At 38.6% G+C, this 23,361-nt stretch overlaps 1 protein-coding gene across 19 annotated transcripts in view; it reads left to right on the plus strand.

Moving 5' to 3' along the window:
* Window positions 1–23,361, plus strand: part of PTPRK (protein tyrosine phosphatase receptor type K) — a 417,047-nt gene that overhangs the window by 303,882 nt on the left and 89,804 nt on the right. For all 19 annotated transcript variants that reach the window (XM_030022191.2, XM_030022195.2, XM_030022192.2 and 16 more), the window contains exon 8: window positions 15,692–15,994. In XM_030022191.2, coding sequence (XP_029878051.1) covers window positions 15,692–15,994 — 303 coding nt within the window. The remainder of the gene's footprint in view (window positions 1–15,691; window positions 15,995–23,361) is intronic.

The raw sequence follows: 23,361 nt of genomic DNA on the forward strand, positions 1-23,361 counted from the left end.
AAAAGCAAGCAACTAGGAATCTCCTTTCGTATAAACCCACAGAAGTAACACTTAAATTTGTAATGCGTTTTTGTCTTTTAAACGTTGTTATGTTGATAATGCCAGAAGATAGTATTTTGGAAGGGAGAAAATCTGATATAGAGTGGCAAAAGGAGAAGATTAGCTGAACCCATCTGCTTTTATTTTAGTTGTTTTGATACTTGTTCAGATATTTGAGTTATTTGGATTTTAAAACACTAAAGAAAAACAAGCAAAACTGCCAGTGCAATCCCAGTGGTGTGTTTTCCTGACCAGAAGCTGCAGGAACATTTTAAATGGGTAAGAGGATTAGGTTTCAGAGAGGTGTCTTTACGTTTGGCCTCTGACTCTAATTCAAGTTGTCCTTGGGGAAGCTTCAGTGACTTTCAGTGAGACACTAGTCTTTAAGAAAAAAATTGTATGATTGTTTTTTGCAGTCAAGCATGACTTCTTTTTTTGTGTTGTTTATATGGGGAGACAGCATAACCCCCTTTCCTGCTGCATTGGCATTCTTTTCTGGTTTTGTTTTAGTTTTCTTTGCAGTTGATAATATGACATAATTGTCATATTTTAATTCAGACAAATGTGAGTATACATAGTCTTCATTTTGGGCGACGAGCAAAGTAAATTAGTAAAGATGTCTGCAGATAAGGTTTACTGCCCTTCACTTTAGCCTGTTGTGTTTACCTTTAATCTTTTGCATCTTTTGATTGCAAAATGCATTTTTGCAACATTTGCAAAATTGCATTTTGAGCTGTGAAGTGAGACTCTGCAAAGGTGAGATAGCTCACTGTATAAGTTGATGACATTATACTTGTTAGAATTTTGTACTTGCTTTGAGATTTAAATTTGGGGTTTGATTTTTGCTTTTTTCCCTCTGATAGTTTAGAGATAGTATAGATAATATGGCTTACTATACACACAAATGTAAATAAATGCATGTATTTGGAAGAAGTAATACAGAAACCCAAAAAGAATTTTGGGGGACATAGGTCAGCAGTCAGCAATAATTCTTTATGTAGTGCTATGACAAAAATCAGGGTCGTAGCTAGGAGTAAAGATGTGTTTTTATGGGTATGACCAATATTGATATACTGCATGCACATCTGGTGTCCGTGCTTTCAACACACTGACGAAGATTTGGGAGCAATGGAGGAAAGTGCCACAAAGAGAGCCATGACTTAAGATGTAGTCGTACAGTAGGTGACTTAAACATCTCAGTCATTTAAGTCTATCAGAAATAAAGTGGGAGGTGAATATACAGTATGTATATAGGGGAAAAAGAATAATACCAGGTACAAAAGGCCTCTTTCCTCTAGAGGAGGAAAAATGTAAGAACCTCAAATGGCTGCATGCTGAGGTCAGGCTCATTCAGATTAGAAGTAAGGCATGCTTATTTATCTTTAACAGTGAGGCTATTAATCATTGGAACAAATTACTGAGAAAAGTGGTAGAAACAGACAATTGCCATAAATTATAACTCCCTGAGGAATTACCACTGGATTCAGTTATTGGTTTCACCAAAGAGGCATATTATGGAATCCAAATACATTATCTGAAGGAAATTGAACTCAAGCAGTAGCACAAGCCACATAATGCTATCAGCTGTGCGGTACCAAAACATAGTCATAATTGTAATAGTAGCTACAGCTCCATCATTTGTTTTTACTTCATAACGGTATTATTAAAATGATTTCTCATCCTCTTGTCTTTTTTCAAGGAATGTTAAGGAAATGAAAGTTGTTGGATTTTTATACTCAAATGCAGATGGGGCTAATGCAAATTTTACGACTTCACTTACCTTTGCAAGGAGTCAGTATCATTTTGTTGTCAATATAATCTGGTATCTTTAGGCTTTATTACGTGTCCTTCTCAAATGCCAAATGCTGATTGTTATACTTAGACTTTTAAACCACTGTGTAAACAGCAGGCTGCGTAAAACTCTGTTTTCAACCAGTTCTGTTACAGACAAAGCTGTTTCATTTGTGGGCCATTTAATATAAATTAATTTCTTCCGAGTCTATGGATAACTTCCTCTTCTGATATTTTATATTTAGGTAAATTTGAATTGATGCAGGATCATCATAAATGATCACAATCATGATAAAAATAATTAAAACCAACTCAGAGTATTTTGGATCCTTTCTAAGACAGATAGCAGCTTTCCTAGCACGCTACTCAGTCATGGCCTGGTCGGGGCAAGAATGAGAGTTCAGAGCCAGCAACAACAAAGAAACCAACCAGACATTTCAAATACATTTCCTTGAGGATTTTTGTGTCTAGAAAAAAAAATATCTGAATTTAAATGGAGAGTAGCTAAAAAAAACCCCACCAAACTCCTCAGCAAATGAAGGAAACTTCATTTTGTACGCCCTGCTTTAATTAGGCAGTAGCGTTTGTGTCCAAAAGACAAGCAGTCTGTTGTCCCTTTGGGATGAATGCCTACTGGATGTGTTTCTTGAGGGACACATGCCTTGGGAGCCAAACTGCAAGTAGAGCATGGATTACATTCTTTGCTTAGAAATTTCTATAGCTGTGGTGACTTTTTCTCTGAAACCATTCAGGAGTTATGCTTGAAATACAGCCTGTGCTCTTCCTTTTCAGAGTATATGCCCCCTTTCCTGCAGACTATGTGTCACATAGATAAGCCAGTCCTGCAGCCCTGGCAGAAATATCTGATGGTAGACCTCGTTATTAAATAAACTAGTTCACCCTCTCACTAACTGGCTTGATTTAAATGCTTAGCTGTGAAAATCATATATTCTATCAGCCTCTTCAATAGCTGTATAAAGCCTTCGCTCAAAACTGCTTAATAGAGATTACTCGTTTTGTTGTAATGCTGAAGAGCACTGCACTACCATGGTACTATAGCAGTTTAGAATAGAGACTGAAGGCATAAATTTCATTAATCATAGTAGTGATTACAATGACAGTACAGATCAGAAAAGCGTAAGGATATTAGCCAGTTTCTTACAAGACTCTGATATGCATGGTTTTGTCTGGGTGTCAAAACATCAGCTTCCATGCACAGTACATTCAGATGTAAACTATTGGCCGTTCCCATCTTTCTTTTAATTTCATTAAGAAGTAAAGGCAATGTACTTAGATGCATCACTGCGCACTTGTGATGATTGAGTATTGTTCTTGGGTTCTATTATAATGTCCAGTTGAACTAAAATCCAACCGAATCCCTCTACACAAAAAAAAACACCCAGCAACTAATTTCTAGTAGGTATGTATAGTAACCTAAGGGTTATTAAACAGGACAACCCCAACCCATTTTGTTTAGACAGCTGCCCTTTGCCAAACATCTCTAAATAATGGTGGAAAATATGCAGAGTAGAGTACAGTAGATTGATTGGTGGTTTGCAAAGAGGAGAGCTGAATTCTTCTATTCAACTTTTTTTTGCACATTTAACTTAAATACTGCAGTTAAAAAGAATATCTTTTATAGGAAGCAATGCCTCTGATATTCTGCAAACTGCAAAGTTGTATGTCAAACAAGGTGAAGCAAGGTGAAATTTAAGTGAAGTACTTGCAGTCTTGCCATCTAACAGAGGTCAGTGCCAGATTTTGTGAATCAAGCTTCAAAAAATTCTGAGGTTTTTTAGGGAATTGTGGAATTCTCTGCTTTTCTGTCTTGTTCCAAATACCAAATGGTTAGAAATCAGCTCAAGCTTTGAAGTTGCATTTGTATCTCCTGTATATCTTCCATGCCTGCTGTTCTGAGAGGATGTAGAATCTTCCTCCTTGGAGATCTTCAGAAATAGCCTGGGCAAGTTCCTCAGCAACCTGAGATAATTGCTTTGAGCAGGAAGTTGGGTTATATGACCTCCAGAGGTCCCTTCCAAGCTGAAGCGTTCTATGATGCCATGATTCAATCTGTCTTCCAAATATCAAAGTCAAAAGCAACAAGTGAAGGGCTGCTGGGAAAGGCAAACATGTGCTTGGTTTTTGGTGGTTGTTTTCTTCCTCTTAGCACACATCCGTGTCATAGCTCAAATTAACAATACTGTTATAATTTTGCCTAAATGTTGAAGTAGCAGATGAACTTGGAAAGGCAAGAGCTGCCGTAACTTTAAGGTTCAAATCAAGGAGAAAGAGAGAAGGTTGTTGTGGAGATCATGGCCAGTGGGAGATTAAGGCTGACATCACTATCTGGTATGAATGGGTATGAATATGAATAGAATGACCACAAAAGGGAAAGCAAAAAGCTGTCAAGAATCAGATACATAGGTAAAAAAATAATTTCATTACCAGTCATAACAGTCTTCAAACCACCTCTGAGGAATTTTATATTTCTAGACATTCTACAGCAGATTCTTATTCCTTCAAATTATCATGGTTGTCGATAAAGGTTATGAGCTAGTGGGTTGATTGTGGTGACAAGAGGGGATGGTAGTAGATTGCGTGTATGCTCATTATGCCGGTCTCCAAAAGGTTAACAGTTAGATGACATGTAAAAAAAAAAAAAAAGTATAGAAGAGAGACGCTAGCTCTAAAATTGCCTAACAGACACTCGGGAGAATTTTAAAGCCTTTCAGTAATAAGCTGGGAGGAAGGGTTTGTTGTTCTTTTTATTCTTAAGCATTTATTACTCTCAGCAATAAATCTAGTTTAAATGACATAATGCTGGTGTCCAGCAATTAGCCTGCACTTCCAAATTAATACTGCTTTCGCCTGTGTGGCCTTGACTTGACTAATTGGCTGCCTTTCCTTTTTGTATTCTGTTGTGATTGTATGATGACAGTGATTCAGCATGTACAACATAGGCATAAAAAAATAATTTAATGCTCCACTTACTCAGCAGGCGTGATTGACACTCTCTTGGGTGACTGTTAGAGTAGTGCTGGTCGGAGTAGCACGTCGGCAGTTGCTTTGCAGTAACAGCGAAGCCAAGACAACTGTGCTAGTACAACATCTTTTTGAGAGTCAAAATGTGGTAAAATCATTGAACATGACTGACAGCTTGAACTAGATAGATCTCTAGATGGGTATCTAGAATAAGAAAACAGGTAGTAAAGAGTGGTGACTCCTTCTGCAAGTGAAGACCTAATCCTTTACATTTGCATGTGAATGAAAACTAAGTTTGTTGGGTTTGCACCATCTGTTCTGTATAAAGCCAGATCAATTGCTCATTAATTAGTCACGTTTTAGAAAAAACACCTCATTTTCAAAGGAGAATAAGTTACTATCAACAGCATCTAAAATTATTTTTCTTTTGCTGCATCCAGTAAGCTGCTGGGTTTGCCACCTTCTTCTGTTTCACTCATCCAGCTTTGCTGTCGACTGAAAGTACTCTGGGGTCATTTTTTAGAAGCTTTTTTGTGTCTTGGGATCATGGAATAAAGAACAAGTGTTCAGAGGAAGTTTGCAAAGAGAAAATTATTTCTAAAATAAATTACCTTGTTTTACTGTAGTGAGTTATTTTATGTTTTCCAAGTTTCTGCTTAGACAGGAAACAATAGCTTTGTGAAACTAGCTGGCTGAAAGTAAAGCAGCAGGGCAATTTCTTTAGAGTATTTTATGCAGCTAAATATTAAATAGAAATATATTATTTAGATTTCACAGCCTATTTTAGAAAGCACTTCCCCAGCTTGCCAGTGCTTCTGTTTGCAAGCAAGGCATTTTAGCTTTTGCATTCTTTGTCACAAGGACCCTGCTTCACGGTAGAGGAGAGGTGCTCGCGAGCTCACTTCTACAGGGCTCTGCTCCTTTTGAGTGAAGCCAGCTCCAGGAACAAAAGGTTTGCAGTATTAGGTCCCAGTTCCCAAAATGGCCTTGCAAACCTTTGTAGCCAGAGGGTGGTAGGAAAGACAAATGATACCATGTGAATTCTGCCCAGACAACACAAGTCGACGTAAAAAGCAAATACTTCTTATCATCATTTTCCTTTCTGAAAACAAACATTTTAAAGAAGTTTTCGGGGGGGGGGGGGGGGGGGGGAAGAAAAGAAAAAACCGCAACTCCCCTGAAAATTAACAACTTTGGACTGTATTTTCTAATGAATATTTCATGACTGTTCCATTAGCAAATTGTAAACAGTGCTTTGCCCATTTATTCAAGAATACTTTTTTTTTCCTCATCATTACATCAAGGGACAGTTCAATAGACATCAGGTTGCTTAAAATGCACAGAAAGTTTTTTGTATAAAATATTTGTAAAGAAATAGCAGCTTAAGGTGTGCTGGAGGCATGAGGAAAAAGGTTTCCTTACGCAGGGATAGGTATTATATTTTGATAGTTCCTTGGCATTGGTCAGTGAAAAATAGATTGAGAAGGTTTGTAGCTGTACATAGGTTTTCACAGGTGGCCGAGTGACTTAAGTAACAAAGTTTCATTGAAATTCAAAGGTGGTAAAAATCCATGGTAATCAGGTATCTAACTTAAAAAAGAATTTGCTGTTTGCCACCTTACCAGCATTTTTAGAGTTCTGAGTACCTTTGAAAACGGTTTCTGGTTTTCTATAAGATTTTGATGCCAGATGAATTCTTTTTTGCCCACCTGTGTTATTTTTGACTGCATTTATGAAGAAAACAAGCTTTCCTGTATTTTCAACTTGTGTTCATAACTTTATTTGAACCAATGAAGAAAATAAAGCCAATTCATGAAATAAATTTCCAACCGGTTATGGAAAACTTTTCTGTACAACAGAAGCCCCAAGTTTGGACATTTGGAGTCAAAAAAAAGATAAATACCAGAATTGTCTCATTGGCAGGACAAGAGACAGACAACAGATGCATTATATGATGCAGTATAATTTCTGGGTTTAAGGCACTTCGTGAATTTTTGTTTCAGCTGAGGTTTATCATATACGTTACATGACAGATACGTATCACTACACAATATATACATAGTATGACATATATATAGGTATATATTGATTTGGGGAAAGGGGCGGAGCAAGAGCAAAGTGGAACATACGGTTACTACTCGTTTTTACCATACAAACACACCGTTGGAAGGGTGAGTTCATGGGCTGCGATCCAGATTGAAATTCCAGGTTTTGCTGGTTGCAGGGAGTGGGCTGGAGGGTAGGTGGTTTCAGCCAGGGCCCCAGGGGCTGCAGGAACCAGATGGGGCGAAATGGGACCGGCGGCAAATTGGATTGAGAATGTTTCAGTAGGTGTGCAGAGAGAGAGGATGCATTTTGCTGCGTGTTTTATCTGCATGTGGGGAAATGTATGCGTACGCGCATACGTGTGCAAGTATCTGTGTGTATGTGTGTAGCCACACACATATATGTAAAAGTTATAAATTAGTATTGTGATTACTTCTTGCAGTTTTCAATTCTTAGTCATCAGAGGTGAATGTGGCACTAGCTTTATTCACAGTCTGCGTCTCTCTTCTGTGCTTACTATTTATTTATTACGGACTGTGTTTCACATTTGGTCACTTCATTTCGTATGGTGGTATTTATGCTGCCTGACTTGGAGGACTGAAATTTTTATATACAGGAGGAAGGAACTGAAGCTCTAATGATATCCATAGAAAACTCTTGTTTTGCTTGTTCACACTACTCCAATGTAAGCATTTTGCATAATACTCATAACATCCTAAGCTCCCAAATATATTGTTCGTAAACAAAACCATAAAAAGATGTTTATGAATGTGCATTGGAGAGAAATGAAAAATGTATCATCTAAGCAAACTGGTGATTTATATTCAAGTAAAAGTTTGTAATGTGGGTAAAAAGTATATATGTGTGTGTGTAAATACATATTATGTATTCTTTTTTAATATATTCTTTATAATATAATTGTTATTGTTTTAGATGATGACTCTTCCATTCTGTTTTATATATCCATGTCACTAATATTTATGACAAAGGTTCATTTTTTTCCCCATCACTGTTAATTTTGTAACTGACTTTACACAATTAAACTTCAGCATTGCAGTCCTGGACAGGTTTCCTAGGAATTTTGTAATGTCAGGCTTTCCCTGTGTTTACTCTTGCACTCTGATGCTTGTTGACACGCTGATTCATGTTTTACGCCACCAGATAGGTTTTCTTCATCTGGAGGAATGAGCTGAAAGAGGTCATGCCAGCTTTTCCTCTTTCCTCCTAGACTATATATCCTTTTAATTTAAACTCAGAGGAAAAAAAAAAAAAAAAGGAAAAAAAAGTGGATTTCTGCAGCTAAGCTAAACTGGAGAAATCAATGGAATTTATTGTCAAGGGATGTCTAATCTCTAAAGCTAATACAAGACTTCACAGCTATTGATTACATGCTAAGGATGCACAAACTGTTAATCATGCATGGAGGCAACAGAATAAACATACTATCAAGAGGGAATGAGCAAATAATTGTCAGTAGTGCAGTTATATTCATCTCTTTACTATACCTCTGAAGCAGGGACAGCTATATTTTGCATCCAAAAAGATACGTCCTAAAATATATTGAATATCCCCTCATTGCTACTGAAGCTAGTGTAGTACAGCTGATTATCTATGTAATAATTCAGATGTTTTCTTCAGCTCCCCTGAGGTATGTGGTCAATAAGAAATTTGTAAACTGGTTTAATAAGTCAGTCGCTAGATGAAGTGAAAAGAGAAAAAGCTCATAGATTTTCATGCAATTGCATTATAATTTTCGTTTGCAACAAAATAAATCTGTAGTGCTAGTACAGTATAAATGCCATTGTTTCATTTATTCTGGGTTCATATTTCACATGACAAATAGATGGACATACTAATGTATACAAAGTGGGTTCTTTTTCTGTTTTCATCCATATTTGTTTTGTATTCTGTATGTGTTACACATCTGAGAAAGGAGATGCCCAGTAATCCCTTTGATTTTTATTGTGGGAATATGTACCTGTTAATTTTTCATTTTCTGTCAGACTGCTGAAATTACTTCAAATTGTATGACTTCTGTCAACTTCTTTTGATTTCTCTTTCTTTGATGTTCACTGTTTCTTAATGCTTCTAAGTTTAAAAAGATGGAAGGCCTGAGTTTTCAAATTTGGCTGCCTAAAGTCCCGCCTGTAAACTGCTGACATGGAACTAGATTTGGGGAAAAAAAAAAAAAAAACAACCAAAAAAAAAAACCATGGTGAGGCAGGCTGTCCCCCTGCAGTCCATGGAGGTCCACGGTGGAGCAGATATCCACCTGCAGCCCGTGGAGGACCCCACGCTGGAGCAGGTGGGTTCCCGAAGGAGGCTGTGACCCCGTGGGAAGCCCGCGCTGGAGCAGGCTCCTGGCAGGACCTGCAGATCTGTGGAGAGAGGAGCCCACGGAGCAGGTTTTCTGGCAGGACTTGTGACCCCGTGGGGGACCCACGCTGGAGCAGTGTGCTCCTGAAGGACTGCACGCCGTGGAAAGGACCCATGCTGGAGCAGTTCGTGAAGAACTGCAGCCCGTGGGAAGGACCCATGTTGGAGAAGTTCGTGGAGGACTGTCTCCCGTGGGAGGGACCCCACGCTGGAGCAGGGAAGAGTGTGATGAGTCCTCCCCCTGAGGAGGATGAAGCGGCAGAAAACAACGTGTGATGAACTGACCATAAACCCCATTCCCCGTCCCCCTGCGCCGCTTGGGGGGGTTGGTAGAGAATCCGGGAGTGAAGTTGTGCCCGGGAAGAAGGGAGGGGTGGAGGGAAGGTGTTCTGAGATTTTGGTTTTATTTCTCATTACCCTGCTCTGGTTGATTTGTAATAAAGTGAGTTAATTTTCCCCAAGTTGAGTCTGTTTTGCCCGTGACGGTAATTGGTGAGTGATCTCTCTCCTGTCCTTATCTCGACCCACAAGCTCTTTGTTATATTTTCTCTCCCCTGTCCAGCTGAGGAGGGGGAGTGATAGAACGGCTTTGGTGGGCACCTGGCAACTAGCCAGGGTCAACCCATCACAACTAATAACAAAGGTAATAATTGAGAGTAATGCAACTGCATTGCAACTGCAAGGTGTGGAACCTTTGTTTATTGTTTTCTTACTGCACGTTTGACAGCTATTCTGGTTTAGGTTGTACTTCCTCTGGTGTTTTTTCACTCACACCATTCTTCCATGCTCTTATCAGGGGTCTTTTTAGCAGAATTCTTCACAGCAACAGGACTGTAACTTTTTTTTTTTGAGTTTTGGGAACATTTTGCTTTTGTAGGACCTTGCATGAACCAAGGAAGCAGCAGGAGCCAGAGTGACACCTTAGAATAATCCTCTTTTATTTCCCACATGCCAAGGAGAGACCTATCCTGGAAAGGTCAGGAGAAGCCACAGGACAGAGAGGCACATGTTCTCATAGAAAAAGAGTCTGCGGAATTCCAGTGGCTGTTCAAACTGGGAATATTAGCAGAAAAATGAGGACTTCTTTTTCTTCTATGTCATTTTTGTTTTCAAATGTAAAGGCGAGATAATTAAAGGAGCCTCTGTGAGAAACACTGTGTTTTAAATTACAGGGTTACTATCTTAAACCAAATTTACTCTACTTCTTTAGTAATTGTCATACATTTGCTTTTGTATGTCAGAGTTTTTATTTAATATAAGCCCCACATGTCTCTGCAGTGCCCTCAAACCTTATGCAAATTTATGCATTAACTCACCCTCCAAGTCCAGTTAGTTTTCGCTTGCTGTGTCACCAATGAAGGCGACCTGGGTCACTCTCAAACTTGTTATGAATTTCAGTCAGTGTGGTTAAAGCAGAAATTTTAAGTCAGCTCCTAAGTGTAATGCCATACCAGAAGGAGTTCAAGGGCAAGGGGAAGGATGCGAAAGCCAACCCCAATTAAAGAATTGTATGCACAGACAGTATATTGACAGTATATGGTGGTGTTCAAGAAGCATCGTTTTTATCTGAAATGTTTGTGCTTTAAAATTTGTTGGATTGTTTCCCATTTCATACAAACAAATGTGTGTTCTGTCTGCTGGTCAGAAGATTCAGTCCCCCCTCCCCTGCCAGGTAAATGAAAATGTAACTGTGTCTTGCAATCAACATATAGGATTTCTGAGGAAAGGCAGCAAAAGCAAAGGACTTGTCATGCTTTACTAGCCTCATTTTATGGGATTTTTTTGTCACAACTTCAGGACATCTGTTTGTCTCTGATTTGGCAGCAGGGTAATACTTATTATTAAAAATAGGTTCTGAGGAAATGCATGCTCTCACCTTGCTGCTTCTGCAACTGTGAAGGCTTTTGTTTTCAGTGCCATCTCTGTGTAAGTGAAGATAATCTCTACAAAGAGGCTCTGATAGTGACCTGTCGTATCACATGTTGCTTATCAAGCACTAAAGAAATTGAATTTCATTTTATGTTATCTGGAGCGTCTTATTAAATCATCCTGCAGTTGAGAGGTGCTATGGGGTCAACAGGTTCAGTCCCTTTTGCCATCTATCCCTGGATTATTAACCTTTGGAGAATTACTAAAGCTGTTCTTTATTTTATCCCATAAAGTTGGGTTAAATCTTCTTGATCCATAAATTGTTGTGAGTGCAACGTGCATGTAGTTCTTTTACTTAATGTGGTTTCTGGATAAGAAATGAGGGCTTAGTAATCTGTATAAGTGTAGAGATCTCTTTTATTATTCTGGGGTGTTTTTATGTTCTTTTGATATTCTCCCAATGCCTCTGGTTTTAATTGGTTCAGTGAGAGTAAAAACAGTCAGATCAGATGATGGATCTGAGTCAGCGAGCGCTTGGTAGTATTCGTTTGCCAAGAGATAAAGAGGCTGAGGAGGAGGAAGATAATGGAGCTGCGTATTATCAGGCATTGAGAGCAAAGGGCAGAGAGAGAAGCTGGCCGTAAGCAGAGGTGGGAATGGGGTAGAGGTTGTAGCAGCAGCCCATGGGCAGGAAGGGTCTGGCAGAAGGGAGCCTGCCATCAGCAGAGGGGCTTGGGAGGATCTAAAGGTCAACCCTGCCACCACCACCACCACCAAATCCTCCATATGCCTCGTTGCTGTATTTCTGTTGGAAGGTGTGACTTTGCCACTCAGGATGTTCGCATTTGAGAATATGATACAGTTACAGGATATTGAATTTCCTGCAACAGCAGAAGCCCTGAGTGCTTTCTGCTATCACCACAAGGAACTTCCTCCAGTCTTAAATATATTTTCTGCTGGAGAAAAAGACTTGAAAAAATAAATTATGAATACCTCCTCCCAAAATTTTAAATACAAGATCTAATGCAAAAAAAATGCTGTTTCACTCAAGTTCCAAGCTTTCAATCAAGAAATCTTTCAAAATTAACAAACCAAACTATCATTTTTCAAATAACTTGTCCTTATGCTCAGATACTTACTTAGTGTCTGGCCACTGTTAGCATTTCAAGCTTGTTCTAAGAAAATCTGCAAATACTCTTTTGAAAAAGAACTAGGATTCCAGAGCAGAGTTAGCATTTCTGTGGAAGCACTGGCAAATAAAGTGTAAATGAGCTCTCTGAATCACTGCTGCTTGCCAGTGCTGTCTGGTGGCCAGAGCACAGGTGACCTGGGAGCTGGGCTACCGTTTAGTTTTCTTACTGCCCTGGCAGTAAATCAACTTGTAGCTTTGAACAAGCTATTAACCTTTTTGTGTCTCTTTCTCCTTGAAGAAAAGGATCAACACCACTTACCTGTCTCACAGGGGTAATTGGTAGATTAACGTTTGGAAAATATTAAGTGCTTCCTGCCATTATTATTGAAACTCCAGCTGACAGGTTAAGGAATGAACAGAGATTTTGAGTCTTATTTCTTCCCTCTTTGACATAGGGTGCTGATTTGACATGAGTAATTCAACAAAGAAGTGAGAAGTCATGGGCTTGAATGTCCATGTATTTTGGATAAAAGTTCTAGATGTGAGAGAAAGAGGAAAGGTGAGAAAACAACAACTGGGAAGACAAGATGTAAATTGATTTACTGGGATTAGCAGAATTGAAAAGGTATCCGGAGATCAGAAGAGAACGCATGAATTGAAATTAAATCCCAGTAGGATTAAGGAAATGTTTCAGTAAAATGCAAACCCTAAAGTGTGATGGGAAAAGGAAAAAACAGCAGATGAGCTCTACTTTTTGCCCCCATTGAGAACAAAGTTGTTATTAATTAGATGCTGAGATTTTGGGAAGCCTACTCAAAAATTCAATAGTGTTTTATCTGAGAAAAATAATTATTTGAAGATTGCTTTCTACTGAGGTGTTACAGATGGAGGCTTTGTGGTGTGGTAGTTTAAAACAATTGTTCTTTACCTCTAGAGATCCCCAAGACAAATGTTGCCCAGAAGTGAGAGTAAAATTGTGTTTTTAAAGCATCATTTTAGGAGCAGTGGGACAGTTGGCAGACTTTACCAAAGCTGTTGAGAGACTCTGCAGACTTTAATTACCATCTCAATATTGCAGAAGTTGTTTAATTTCTGCCAAAGAAGGGAATAGTTGTGAGAAAGCGAGATCACACTCTGTCTTTCATTCTTTCCTTTTTGACAGGTGAATAAAGGATGCTTTTCAGTGTCTCCTCTGATACTGTGACACATTTGTAAAATTTGCATAGAATTGTAAAATAATTTTTCTTTAAAATTAACAAAGCTTTTTTTTTTTCTTCTCTTTTGAAAGTGCTGTACAGCATAGCATGAACACAGTTTAAGTCTTGTCATGAAAGAAGCAAGATGAAAATGGAGTGCATTTTCTGCTACTGATTAGTCAGCTTCAAACATTAATAGCTTCAACCTTCATGGCCAGACAATATGTATTATGTTGTGTTTATTTTAGAGACTCCAATAAATTTTTAATTCAGGTTTGAATTCCATCTCTGGTGTGGGTGGTTGAAGGCACAACCTGGATTAATAGAATAAAGAAGAAATTATTAAAATGAGAAGAATCATTCCCTTTTAGAAGGAAAAATAAGCCTATAATACAAAACCTCCTTGGTATGTTTACTCTTTTAGGCCTCAAACTCTAAATCAGAGTATGTATAACTAGGTTTTCACTGTCATTCATATGAGAAAAAGGCTGATAATGTATATATTTTTTTCCTCTTTTAGCAGTTCTCTTCCTCTGTGACACCTGACTGTGTTCAGATTTTTTCTAAGTGCTTGCAGTAGCCAAGGAAATACTGATTCTTTGAAGACTCTTACCAGCTCCTTCAGTAGATCTACTGTGTTCCTACTTTTTTTTTTTAAATGACTGCCTCACACCTGTCTGTACTTGCTAAAGCACCAGCCATTGTTTACTCTATAAAACCCCTTTTTTTCCTCCTTCTCTTCAAGTCTCTTATCTCTCAAGGACCTTTTCAATGCTATCTTTCAGCTTCAGATCTCTACTGTCAAAGTACACAATACGTTCAGAAAGCTACTGCCCAGGAAGTCTACTTATTCATTTGTATTTTTCGCCATATATATGATAAATCGGTACTTAAGGGCAAAGGGAACACGCTTGTTCAAAATCCAGAAAGGGAAGGATAGATCATGGAAACAAATAGGCACAATTTATAATCCTTAACACTCATCATGTTACTAGGAATACCTTTATGTTATATTTAGAATTTGGTTGTTTTGATGTTTGAAATTAAATGTTTGCAGTTTGTCTGGCAAACTGTGTGCTGAATAGATTACACTGATTCACATTTCCTTATTTCAATATACCATCTGTGCTTTTGGCTTGTTGTTAGCCTGGTTGGGACTTTCGTTTAATAAATGCAGGTTACAAAGAACTGTTATGCTCAGAAAGAGAAATCCTATATTTCACTTCCTTGAATAATCTCAACTGTTTTGACCTTACAGCAGCAAGGACACGAGGCTGAAGCTGTACCTACAGCAGGCTTTATTTTCTCTGGTGAAGAAGGAGGTATTAGCAGAATATAAAGATCCCCTTGGTATATTTCCAGTGAAACTCTAGTATATATAGTCATGGTCATGATTTTCATTGTGTAATCATTTTAATTAAGTTTGACGATAAAAGTTAGTCTTGCATGAGGAATGAATGCACTAGAGAGACAATGAAAGATTGATGACAGCTTGGGGAGCATCATGTGCTCTGCTGGTGGAAATGCATGTGTGAAGAGCCGCGGAGCTTGGGTAGCAGGTCAGAGGTCACCAGCTCAGAGCAATGTCCAGGCAAAGTTTTGGGGATCCGAAAGAAGCAGGATACAATGGGAATATCCAAAAGCATCTTTGGTAATATTTCTGAGGGGTTTTGCTTGAATGAATAGCTTCATTACTAAAATAATAAACATTAATTAATATCTGCATCATTTTTGTAACTGCTAGCTTAGTAAGGTAATTAGTATAATTAGTATACAGTATTGCTTGGTGGCATGATAAATCATAGTGTCGTGAATGTTGACTCTTTACCATTATGAGGTATTATGTAATTTACGCAGGTGAAAAAAAAAAAAGGTAAGGGGGTAATCAAGAAGGGAAGCCAGCGGTGACAGCTGGGTGGCCTTTTGGTCACTCTTCCTGCATCTGCTGCCTGTATTCTCAATTGCTTTGAATCACTGCGCTGTTAATTAGCAGTTCTTTTTCTCACTGTTGCTAGGTCTTAATCACTGATTGAAACCTGCAAAGAGAGGCCAGAAAAGAATGAAGTAAAAAAACAGAGACTGGCAGGTTTTTTCCCTTCAGGGTACTTGTACAAAGGATGATACTTCCAGTAATAAGCCTGCGTTTGTTGGGCATCTCCTTTGCTTTCACATTCCTGGAGGCATCATCTACCCGTTAACAGTTCAGTGCAAGGATGAAGAATATTAACAATGTTTTTCTTCATTATATTCTGTTTTCTAGAACCTATGAGAACACCAAAAACATTGAAGATTGCTGAGATCCAGGCCAGACACATTGCTGTGGATTGGGAATCTCTGGGCTACAACATCACTCGTTGCCACACTTTCAATGTCACTATATGCTACCACTACTTCTGCGGACACAACGAGAGCAAGGCGGACTGCTTGGACATGGACCCCAAAGCACCCCAGCACGTTGTGGATCACCTGCCTCCATACACAAATGTCAGCCTCAAAATGATCTTAACCAACCCAGAAGGGAGGAAGGAGAGCGAGGAGACCATTATCCAGACAGACGAAGACGGTATGCATAAATGCTGTTACAGAAATTACAGCCAAGTCCAGTCTAGACAGGTGGAAGGAAATGACTTTGTGTTTTACAATATGTGTTCCAAAGGATGGAAGTTCTCTTCTATTAATGTATTAATTAGCCCTAAAACAGTAGCTTTAAAAGTATTATACCTGTCACCCAGCATATATAGCCCAAACTGTCCATGTAACGCAAGTCAAACTCAATCTCTCTCTTGCAAGAAAGAGGAGGATGGCTTCCCAGTCATTTCAAAAATGTGTTAACAGAGGTGACAAGAAACACATGGTGGTGTTAGATGAAGGCTTCTTCACAGTATTAGGTGTAGTATTTGAAAATGAATTTAATTCTGTGAATTTAAATATTGAGTTCAGTGCTTAAAGAATCTATTCAAGATTTAAAACCTCTTCAGCAAATATATTTGAGCAATAATTTATGCTGCAGGTTACAGTATATAGTATCTATTAATTGTTTGAAAGCCACACATCAAATTAAAGTATTATTTTGACAACTTGGGAATTGGACTCGATGATCCTTATGGGTCCCTTCTAATTTGAGATATTCTATGATTCTTCTATAAAATGCTCTCGATGAAGTTTCATTGACAAGACAGTTGAACTTATCTTAGTTAAGAAGAAATAAAGAATAGATGCAGATGTTAACGGTGATATTCAGTGGTTAGGCTATGAATCTTGGTATGAAAGAGATTAAAATAAAAATAGATATTTTTCCCTAATTATTTAAAATGTGGTAGTAAAGAGAAATATTAGTTTCCTTTTCTTATATTTAGATTTTATTAAAATATTTACAACCACAAAATGAAAACAGATACTGCCATCAGTAACCGAAAAAAAGAATACTTGGACTAATGTAAGAGTATAGATACATAAGAACATAACATTGGAAAAGGTAGTGTGTTTGCATGTAAAATGGAGGAGAGAGTATAGCTTTATATATAGATAGCAATCAAGGTTAGAATCTGGTAGCACTTTTTCCCCATACATTCTCAATTTTACAAGAAATAGAAGAGGAATATGTTTACTGTTGCAATAAAGAAGAGAGAACAGCTTATTAAATAGGTAGAATATAAGGAGCTGTAGAGAGCTATAGAGACATAGGTGCATCACATGAAGATTTATTGACAAGTACAGAACTAGAATATTTCATGCAATTCAAATTTTAGCATTACTTTTTTAAAAAGTTAAATGTAATCCATGATTAATTATTTCTGTACCTGTGTTTACATTATAGATATTTGTGGTTGCTATTTTCCTTGACATTAAAAAAAACCAAAAAGTAGCAGTAATATTGTTATGTCCATGGAAAATGGTTTTCTATTTCTTTTTAACTGAGTTTTCAAGAAAGGTTATGTTTTCTGATAGCCTTTATCTAGTCAGATGTGCAGAGGTGGTGGCTGGTCACTATAGCAGTGCCTGTCAAGAGCAGAGTCAAGTGCATATATTTGGTCTTCTAGTTTTGTTGTGGATTATTCTTGGAAAATGATGCACACAGGGCAGGTTTTGGTCTCAAGCTAGCACGCCAGTGTGCTATCAGTGAACTTGTTTAGATTCAGCTTTGGTGTCAGAGGTACCATAGTGTAAAAGAAGCCTCACCCGGTGAACGATGCTAAGGTGAACTATTTCAAGCAGATGTTGTTTTCAAAGAGGGATTAATAAATTTTAAAAGGTGTACCTATATTTAGGCATACTGGAGGTAATAATGCTTGTGACCTGAAAATTGCCTCGTGAGGTCTACTCAGTGATACTACTGGAAATGAAATGCAGATTTTTAATTGTGCATTTTTGATTGGTTTGAAAGTCTATGTCCATTTTATCATGTATTTCAAAATACGGAGCATGCAAGTAATGTGCAATATGGAGGGCTTTCAGCCATCTCGGGATCAAAGGAGTATTCACTCCTGTGTCTCTCCTTGAACTCTCATAGCAATAGTAAACTGAGTTCTGTAGTTGACTGCCTATGTGTATGCTGCTAGTTTAGTCCCATGATCAAGTATCTGTCTGAAAATGTTTTTAAACACAGTTCGCAGCCTAAAGCAGGACTCGGACTAAGAAGATGAGAGCTACAGGAAGATACATGAGTCCGTGCCCCACATATTTCACATGTGGTCAGAATTAACTTCATTGTCATGATGGGTTTTGCAGGTTTTGTAGAATGACCATGGTGTTAATTAGATAGTGGGGGCATTATCAGTGATTCATTTATGAGAAGGAAAATAGACAATCACAGTATTTTCCTACATTTTTGCAAATAACATAATTAGAAATAGCCACCGATTACATGATTATCTGAAACTGTGCACTTACATTGTATACTTTTCATAAATAGAAACTTTGAAAACTCCAGATGACAACAGATAATTAACTTTTTGTTAGCTTTTCTGTAGTGTAGCATTCTTCCAATGGCATTCTTTCTTACAAGGACCTGCTGCTAATCAAGTAAAAACTTTGTAGACCGTTGGAGTTCATTAAAGGTGTCTACCTCATATTTTCCTGTCTCTCTGCATCTTTACCGTTTTGCTCTCATCTTCTGTTGCTTTGTCCATCTTCCCCATGCTTCCAGCTCTCTGTCCCTTTCATTTTTTTGTTGTTGTTGTTTTGTTTTAATCTTTCCCTTCATGTCTCTTCTTCCTTCGTTTCACCTCCTCCCTTCTGCTAGGAGATTTACACATATTTGAACTTCTGGGATTTCCTAAATGCAGACGATCTTGGACTTTTGCGGGGCTCTGGTCTGAGACAGTGAGGATCTCTGGTTGTCTTTCACAAAGGTTCACATTTATATAAGGTTGCGTAGCTGGGCCAGACCTCCCAGAGTGGCGAGTGATAACTGAGCAGTGTATGGTACCAGGAGCAGAATTAACTCAGGAAACAATTAGTAGAAGAACAGGGTAAGATTCAGAAGCTGTGCTTCAGACCTTTGGGGCTGTGACTGACAAATGAAGGTTTTAATAGCTTGTAATTCAGTATCTGCAAGAAAGCAAAGCCAGGACTGTAAGTCTGAAAATAGCCTCCTTTCTGACCAGAGCTACATCTGAATACTTGGTGGTTTTAAGATTTCTATTTAACTTGGATAGAGGGAAATAATCCTTAAAGTATATTATAGTAATTTGCAAAGAGCTGTATTCCACGTAAAAATTAAGCCCTTGAGCAATACACTGTTAAACAAGTTCTGCAAAAAGAAGATGAAAACAAGCAAATTTGTCTGTGTTTCATGAGTGAAACGCCATCTTTCACTTTGGGGAGAGATCACACCATCACTAAGATCTGGGAGAAAGCTCTTCTGAGTACCTGGGTACTCAGCGTTATCTGTGCGATGACAGGGACTCACTGTTTCACCTGCCTTGTTTTGGAGATGGACAGTGAAGGATTTGATAAAGGAAAAAGAGGAAGGCTCGCACAATCTGGGGATGCATACACGCTGGGCAGAGATGATGTTTGGCATTTCGAACAAAGTACAAGAATCAGCAGTGAATTTATCACTTAGCATGAATCAGCAGCGTGCACGCGTTCTTGGAGCTGCCTGTTCACAAGGGCGCTGTGAACTCAGAGGGACCCTCTTAAGAGCAGTGGATGGTGAATGGGATTAAAGCAGATAAATGCTTCCTTAATTTTTAAGTGGAACCAGATGCAAAAGGCAGTGGATTAACAGCAATAGTGGCATTAGCTCTCAGAGAGCAGCTACCGAGAAAGCAAATCGTGACGCTCAAAGTGTTTGATGGTGATTTTATAACTCATAAGGGAGTGTGCCAGCTAACAGCAGGCAAACAACTAATTGAAAAAGATCACTTGGAATACGGTGAGTACCCGTTTTAGGCCTTAAAGGATACCAAAGCTTTGGTCTGAGCCGAAGGAGACGCTCATTGGACACAAACGAGGCCCCCTGATCGTTCAGAGAGTGTGGCTCATTCAGCTCCATGCAGAGATACCTAGAGCTACAATGCAGGGTTAAGACACCAACTGTCCAACCATTACTCATGCTCCTGGGAAAACTGCAGCAGGCTCACCACTCTGGGGAAGAGCAGAGGAGGGGGGGAGATGTTATAATTAGAGGACCAAAAGATTAAAAAGTGAAACGCTTTGTGTACTGTCTAAATGTGTGAAGAAGAAATATCTTCCACCAGCTTCAGGCGGGAGGATTTTATGGAAATAGTTGACATTTAGTATTTTTCTGTGATCGACAGGAGTAAGTTTTGTGTTGCCTTTACAACACCCACCCACCCCAACACCACCCTCCTCCCCCCCCATTTATTATTTGCTCTGAGAAGCATTTTTTCCTTTGTGCTTTTTCAAGTTGTTCTGGCACATCAGGAAAATATTGGGGGTTGGGGGGAGAAGAGGTAGAAAATACGCTTTGATCAAAGGAAACAAACAAACAATGCTTCAAGGAGCTTTGAGAAAACATAGACATAAAACTCCACTAGTAGCATTTTAAAAGTAACAAAAATAGCCCACCTGGGAGAAAAGTTAATGCAGTAAGACGAGCAGGCAGTATGTCCGTTGCAGCAAAGGAGGGCTGCAAAGATTGCTTGAAATGGCAAACTGTCTCAAAAAAATGTCTAACTCATGTAGCTGAGTGATACATGCATGGATGTCAAGTGAACCCGGTATACTAATCCTATTAGGAAAAAATTGGCAAATGGTTGCAGTTAATAAAGAGAAACCCATGACTAAGAGATAAAAGTTTCAATGTGAAGTTGTCCATAAATGCTGCTGCTAAAGGTATTGACCTCAGTCCTTGATCTAAAAGGGAGACTAGTAACCTAGGTTTCATAAGCAGTGGCAAAATTTAGTGTCAATATAGCTAAATAAGGGAGGAATTTTTATGTCTTTAGCAGCAGTGAACTGAAACTGATTATAACCGACCTGCTGCCATTGGTAAAAGGCCTGTTCGTCCTTCAGCTTGTGAAAATAACCCCAATTCTTTTTTTCAGATGGTAGGTAAGATTTGCTATTGGTGTATCATCAAGAGAGAGAAAAAGTGGTTGCAGAAAGACACATGAGCACTTTTTTTAAAGACATCAGAAAAGTTGATTTGTGAGAAAGTAAGAAAAATATTGAAATTATTAGCAGAGATTTGTTTTAAGCTTACACTGAATGAACGACAAATGAAGTAAGCTGTTTTAAGGTATTGCAGAGACTAGAAATACGAGCTAGGTTTTATATTAATAGCTCAGGAAAAATTGGCCCCGAAACACAGAATTATTTACCCTGGCTGAAACAACTTCCTACTTTCATTTCCTTTAGGTACCTATATTAGAAGCTTTGTAGCTGAAAAAGTGATATTGCATATGAGGTGCTTTGTTGAAACAGTGTGTTTGACATAATGATGCCCGCAAATAAGCCAGAATTAGTGGCTATTTCAGCAGTTTGCAGTGGAATGCAGGCTTCCACCTGGGCCCACAAGTTCCTGTTATTCCCAAACTGTGTGCTATGTGAAAGCACTCTCTGAATATTGATTTACGTATTTTTAGAAAGTTATAAGGTATGTGAGTATGTGAGGTTATTTCACCCTGACATGGAGAAACGTTTCCAAATCCCAGAAATGAGGGGTACTGAAGTCAGCATTTGGTGTAAAAAGCCTTTAAACAAAATACTGTGTTAGGTGCCTGAGGCCCCAAATTCAGCAAATCCAGAACTCGTGGATTTAACCCCATTTGATATTTGCGCCAATATCTACAGCAAGTGCCGCCGCCGCTGAGACTGATTAGCCTCTGTCAGCTTGCTCAGTAGCTTGGTTGTAAGCATTTATGTTTGTTACGTTAGTAACTGTATATAGGCTGGAAGGTTCGTCCCGGTCGCAGGCGTGAGCAGGTCAGTGCCCGCGCAGTCCAGCAGTGGCCCCAGGTGGGTGACGCCAACCTGTGGAGGTGGCCCAGTGCCCCCCTGCTGCCCACCGCCTGGGGAGGGCAACACCCCTGCCGCCTCCCAGGGCGACCGCGCCAGCCCCGCTCCTCCAGGAGGAGAGATCATTAACCAAAGAGCATGTCCACCGAAGGAGACTGTTAATATGCAAGCTGCTTTCTTCTCTATAGCACTCAATAGCATTTTGTTCTTCACTGCAAATCGTGCAACTCGAGCGATTTCCAAAGAAGTCATTTTTGTCATCGCCTTTGGTGTGAATACTCATATGGGAAAGACGACTAGTAGCAATTCTGATTTTTTTTTTTCCTTTTTATTACATAAAATTTGCTTCTATTTAAACCTTAGTCTCAACTTGTAACAAAGCATGAAGTTAAAATGGTAAATCCCTCAGAAAAAGCCAATGGAAAGGTGGGCTATTTTAATTGCTTCTAACATTTAAACGGTAGAAGAGATTGACTGTCACCGTCTCCTGAAAATAAGCACCTACCTTCGGAGAACGGCTGTTAAGTTTTGCTGCTGATACACTTTGCTTTTTGAGTACCGCAAAGGAATTTTTCCCAGTATAACCGTGCATATATCTGCACATAGCCTTTACCATATAGCATAATAATACTCTGCACAGCTTTCACAGAGTATAATGATAATAAAAATACTCTGTTTACATGCGCTTTCATTATTTTGTAGCAGGAAAACTGAAGCAATATAAATTCATTTTTATAGTGGTTGGTGTCAGTTAATACATTGTTCTTCCAGAAGTAATGTATTGTAATATAAATTTCCCATTAAGTTAGTGTAGAACAAGGTTTAGGTGACACTATTTGTGAATAACAATTTATTTGTGACTGTGACATAATTTAATGCAAATACATTGCTCTAAAATGAATTGGTCTGACGTCAGATTGATGGTTGGTACTTTTATTATGCATAGTATTGATAAAAGTCCACCATCCCACAGGTATATAGAAGAAAAGATTATCAGCTATTCACTATATGAATATATAGCTTCATTAAAAGGGCTCTGGAGATGCATGTAAATCGTGGAAGAAGAGCTTGTGATGTTTCCACTATAAAACCTTGCTGAAATTCCCTTTGAATTTGTTTTCTGTCACTTTTATATACATGTGCATTTTATGTTGTATACTTTTTAATAGGAAAAACGGTATTTTTTTTTGCTTAAGTTCAAAATCTCTTCTGAATACCCGTACAGTTAAACTCACCTGAAGGATTTCCCTTCTTCAGATAAGTGTAAATCGTTATGTGTTGGAAGTTTAGCATAGAATAATACATGTGAAAGAAAGTGTTTACTGTTGTTGTCACTGAGAGAGACTGGGGTCACACTTCACAAGGTCAGCAGATGGAAAGAAAATCAATGGGACCAGAATCTTTTTAAAGAGAGGGTGCAGAGGCCAAAAGGTCCAAGTCCAACTCCTCTAGCAGCTACTTACACTTTTTGAATTATTCAGACACCTGGCCATTGATAGGGAA

This window comes from Aquila chrysaetos, chromosome 8, assembly GCF_900496995.4.
Source record: "Aquila chrysaetos chrysaetos chromosome 8, bAquChr1.4, whole genome shotgun sequence".
NCBI lineage: Eukaryota > Metazoa > Chordata > Aves > Accipitriformes > Accipitridae > Aquila > Aquila chrysaetos.